We start from the raw sequence: 4,510 nt of genomic DNA on the forward strand, positions 1-4,510 counted from the left end.
TTGGTTTATCCCACAAATACATTACAGCAGCTGGGCAAACCATTCTGTCTCCAGAGACACTGGGTCCTTCCCCAACTTGGCCCGTTATGTAGTAACCACTCTCCCAGAGAAAGAGAACCATTCATAGTAAATCTAGAGACCCGAAAACAACCATTATTAACAACATCTACGGGTGAATCTCAATTGTATTTTCATTGATTCCTCGCATCCTCTCTTCTCACTAGTTACTACAGCCACAAAGTCAAAATTGGCTATATTGTACAAATTCATGAAAACTAAAAGTTAGGGTTAGGCATAAGGTTAGCAGTGTGGTTAGGGTAGTTTTAAAATCCGATTTTGAGGAAGAGTAGTTTTAGAAATAGGTGGGGTTTAGCCATAATACTTTGCTGTTGTGGTAACTAGTGATGACCATTCCTCACCCTATGAGCTCAATCACTTCCTGATCATGACCGATATCACTTCCTGTTTCCTATTTCCTGAAGATGAAAGTGTGTGCGTGGGTGGTGCTGCTTATTTTGGTGGAGTCAGGTGAACCCTACCGGACCCCATACGACCAGGAACAAGGCCAGAACAGAGACAGGGACAGAGAGAGTACAGACTCCAGGACAGACACCAGGGACTACCACAGAGATGCCAGGCCAGACACCAGGACAGACACCAGGGACTACCACAGAGATGCCAGGCCAGACACCAGGACAGACACCAGGGACTACCACAGAGATGCCAGGCCAGACACCAGGACAGACACCAGGGACTACCACAGAGATGCCAGGTATTACTGCTATACAACATACTACCTAATAATACCTCTCCAAGTGGCACCCTATTCCCTATGTATATGTAGTGCACTTCTCTTAACCAGGGTCCCTATATAGAGCACTTCTCTTGACCAGGGTCCCTATATAGTACACTTCTCTTGACCAGGGTCCCTATATGGTGCGCTACTTTTGGCCCTGGTCAAGAGTGATGCACTAAATAGGGAGTTGGGGTGCCATTTGGGATTGTGTCCGTTGACGTTGTTTTCTCTGCTAGCGAGGTGAGGGGTAAAGAGTGTCAGCGGTGCTGTGACCCTGGAGAAGAGGTCCGTACTCAGTCTGCCAACCCCCAGTACCCACAACTCTACCCACAGAACCAGGCGGTGCCACAGATCAACATAACCATCCTCAAAGGTAGGTGATGCCACAGATACTACTACATAGCAAATGGGTCTGCAGTTAGCGTTTGATCAACGTCTTGAATACTTGACCTATTTTTGACACAATTGGCTGAAAATGCTCAATGCTTTAGGAAGTTTGATTTCCCCATCTCTAGGAAATACCGATCACTTTTCAAACCAGCATACTGTGATTTACAAGTCTGATGTGGCCCATAAGTTATGAATTTCAGACCACAGGATCACTATATGCCACAACTGGTCATAAAGAGTATATTTCTCATTCAACCACTGAGGCAGTTATTTGGTGAAGACTTTAGCAATGAGAGGTATTGAATGCAACAATCATATCTCTGTCACTGACAAACACAATCATGGGTGAGTAATCTCTCACATTAATTCGAAAAGCATGCTGGGAAATATGCAGTTTTAAAACAACGCCCACTCCAAAAGAATGTAACAGGCTTTGGGCCAAAACTAGTTTTGAAACCAGTGGGTTAGGAGAGGGGATAACAGCTGTGGGTATTTGTATCTGCCACGTTGTATGTGGCAAAATCCTAATCGTCAGTTACTTGAGTACAGATACGCGGAGGAAACCATTGTGTCCAGCAACTGAGCTGAGGTCATTTCTATCATTTCTACTTTGTCCTTCTCTAGGTGAGAAGGGGGACAGCGGCCAGCGAGGACCCTACGGTAAATCTGGCAAGTCCGGCCAGTCCGGCCCTCGTGGGCCCAATGGCATCAAGGGCACCAAGGGGAGCATAGGGACCCCGGGTGACCCCTGCAAGGTCCAGTACGCTGCCTTCTCCGTGGGCCGCAAGAAGGCCATCCACTCCAACGACTACTACCAGACCTTAGTGTTCGACACTGAGCTCGTCAACCTCTACGGACACTTCAACATGTTCACCGGCAAGTTCTACTGCTACGTGCCGGGAATCTACTACTTCAGCCTGAACGTGCACACGTGGAACCAGAAGGAGACGTACGTGCACGTGATGCATAACGAGAGAGAGGTGGTGATCCTGTACGCCCAGTCCAGTGACCGGAGCATCATGCAGAGCCAGAGCCTGATGCTAGAGCTGGAGAGAGAGGACCAGGTGTGGGTCCGGCTGTTCAAAGGAGAGAGGGAGAACGCCATCTTCAGCGATGACTTTGATACCTACATCACCTTCAATGGACACCTTATCAAGCCCAAGAGCGAGGGGTAAGGGGAAGGGGTCGGTTGGGGTTGTGTCCCAAATGGCACCCTATTAGCTGTATAGTCCACTACATAGGGAACGGGATCCCACTTGGGACGCATCCTAGAGGGGTTGTGGGCTTGTATGATGGACCAGTGTGACGCGAGAAGGAGACCAAAATCTGAAGAAGATTGGTTCCCAGTTCATAGAAGAATATCTTAACTTTCTTTTTGTGTCTTTATGTGTGTTATTATTGTATTTTAATACAGATATCAAGAGAGACATTGACTTACTTTGAGAAGTAAACCAAGCCACTTGTTAATTTGACAAAAACATGTTGCACACAAAGCCTGATGAAGATTGATGATCGGTTGGAGGTTTTGTCAGGAAACAGCCAAACAGAATCAATTCAAGATGGCCACTGTTCAAGATGGCCACAATTCAAGATGGCCACAACAACCTATAGCACACGGGAAGTAGTGGTGCTTGAGGGTGCTGCACCACCCCCTGATAAATAAAACAATATAATATTAATAAAATAAAATAAAAAATAGAATTACACCCCCCCCCCCCCACCAGATGAGCGCTCTAGGCCATTATTTATGCTGTATGAGAGGAGAAAAATACTTGTCAACAGAGCGGAGAAAAATTATCCTCAGTGTAGGGACGTCCCAAGGAGCCCACTAACCATGTTCAAAGTGCCTTGATTGCGTGAAGCATCGTCTTGCAGCCATACCATTCTTACAGTACTGCTTTAACTTTTGGCCAGTAAATCTAAAAAATTACACATTGACTCCCTACAACACTTAGGGTGCATCCCAAACGGCACCATATTCCCTATTTAGACACATAAGGTTCTGGTAAAAAAATGGTGCACTAAATACGGAATACCGGTACGGTGCTATTTGGGACGCAGAGCCTTTATGAATCATGTATGTTGTGTGATGCAAAGTATTATGATTCGTATCAACTTTGCACCCAGATAAACTGTATGTTTTAAGAGCACTCCTCTGTCACGGTCCTCGTAACCAGGAGACCAAGGCGCAGCTTGATCAGAATACAGTCTTCTTTTATTAAAACAAAGAACACTTAGACAAACTAACTTGACGCTATAAACTAGTGCTGACATGCAACTACACATAAACAATAACCCACAAAATACCCTAGGACTATGGCTGCATAAATATGGTCCCCAATCAGAGACAACGATAAACAGCTGCCTCTGATTGGGAAACAATCTAGGCAACCATAGACATATAAACACCTAGATATATAAACAACTCTAGATATACAAAAACCCCTAGACATACAAAAACTACACATACAACCCTCGTCACACACTGACCTAACCAAAATAATAAAGACAACAAAGATAACTAAGGTCAGGGTGTGACATCATAGCTTTCAGATGTAGAGACAGATCATATTTGTTTGAGTTAGACATAGATTAGACATATTACACTGTGAACACATCCATTTAAATGTCAATATATCTTTATTGTCAATTTTAACTCAATAGATCTTTATTGTCCCCAGTGTAAAACAGTTGTATACATAGATATCATAAAACATGTCATACAATGACCTAGACTAGATAAAGTAACAGGACCTAGACTAGATAAAGTAACAGGACCTAGACTAGATAAAGTAACAGAACCTGGACTAGATAAAGAAACAGGACCTAGACTAGATAAAGTAACAGGACCTGGACTAACTAGATAAAGTAACAGGACCTGGACTAACTAGATAAAGTAACAGGACCTGGACTAGATAAAGTAACAGGACCTAGACTAGATAAAGTAACAGGACCTGGACTAGATAAAGTAACAGGACCTGGACTAACTAGATAAAGTAACAGGAACTAGACTAGATAAAGTAACAGGACCTGGACTAACTAGATAAAGTAACAGGACCTAGACTAGATAAAGTAACAGGACCTGGACTAACTAGATAAAGTAACAGGACCTGGACTAACTAGATAAAGTAACAGGACCTAGACTAGATAAAGTAACAGGACCTGGACTAACTAGATAAAGTAACAGGACCTGGACTAGATAAAGTAACAGGACCTGGACTAGATGAAGTAACAGGACCTGGACTAGATGAAGTAACAGGACCTGGACTAACTAGATAAAGTAACAGGACCTGGACTAGATAAAGTAACAGGACCTGGACTAAC

At 43.9% G+C, this 4,510-nt stretch overlaps 1 protein-coding gene across 1 annotated transcript; it reads left to right on the forward strand.

The window, feature by feature from the left end:
• The first annotated feature begins 386 nt into the window (after positions 1-386).
• LOC110499442 (complement C1q tumor necrosis factor-related protein 1) lies at positions 387-2,882 on the forward strand. Its single transcript, XM_090213099.1, has 3 exons — positions 387-772; positions 1,033-1,169; positions 1,811-2,882. The coding sequence occupies exons 1-3, from the start codon at positions 483-485 to the stop codon at positions 2,359-2,361; spliced, it is 978 nt and encodes a 325-aa protein (XP_090069225.1). The 5' UTR covers positions 387-482; the 3' UTR covers positions 2,362-2,882.
• The last annotated feature ends 1,628 nt before the right edge of the window (positions 2,883-4,510 follow it).

The sequence above is a fragment of the Oncorhynchus mykiss genome, chromosome 20 (assembly GCF_057628025.1).
Source record: "Oncorhynchus mykiss isolate SJ-2025 chromosome 20, ASM5762802v1, whole genome shotgun sequence".
Classification (NCBI taxonomy): Eukaryota; Metazoa; Chordata; class Actinopteri; order Salmoniformes; family Salmonidae; genus Oncorhynchus; species Oncorhynchus mykiss.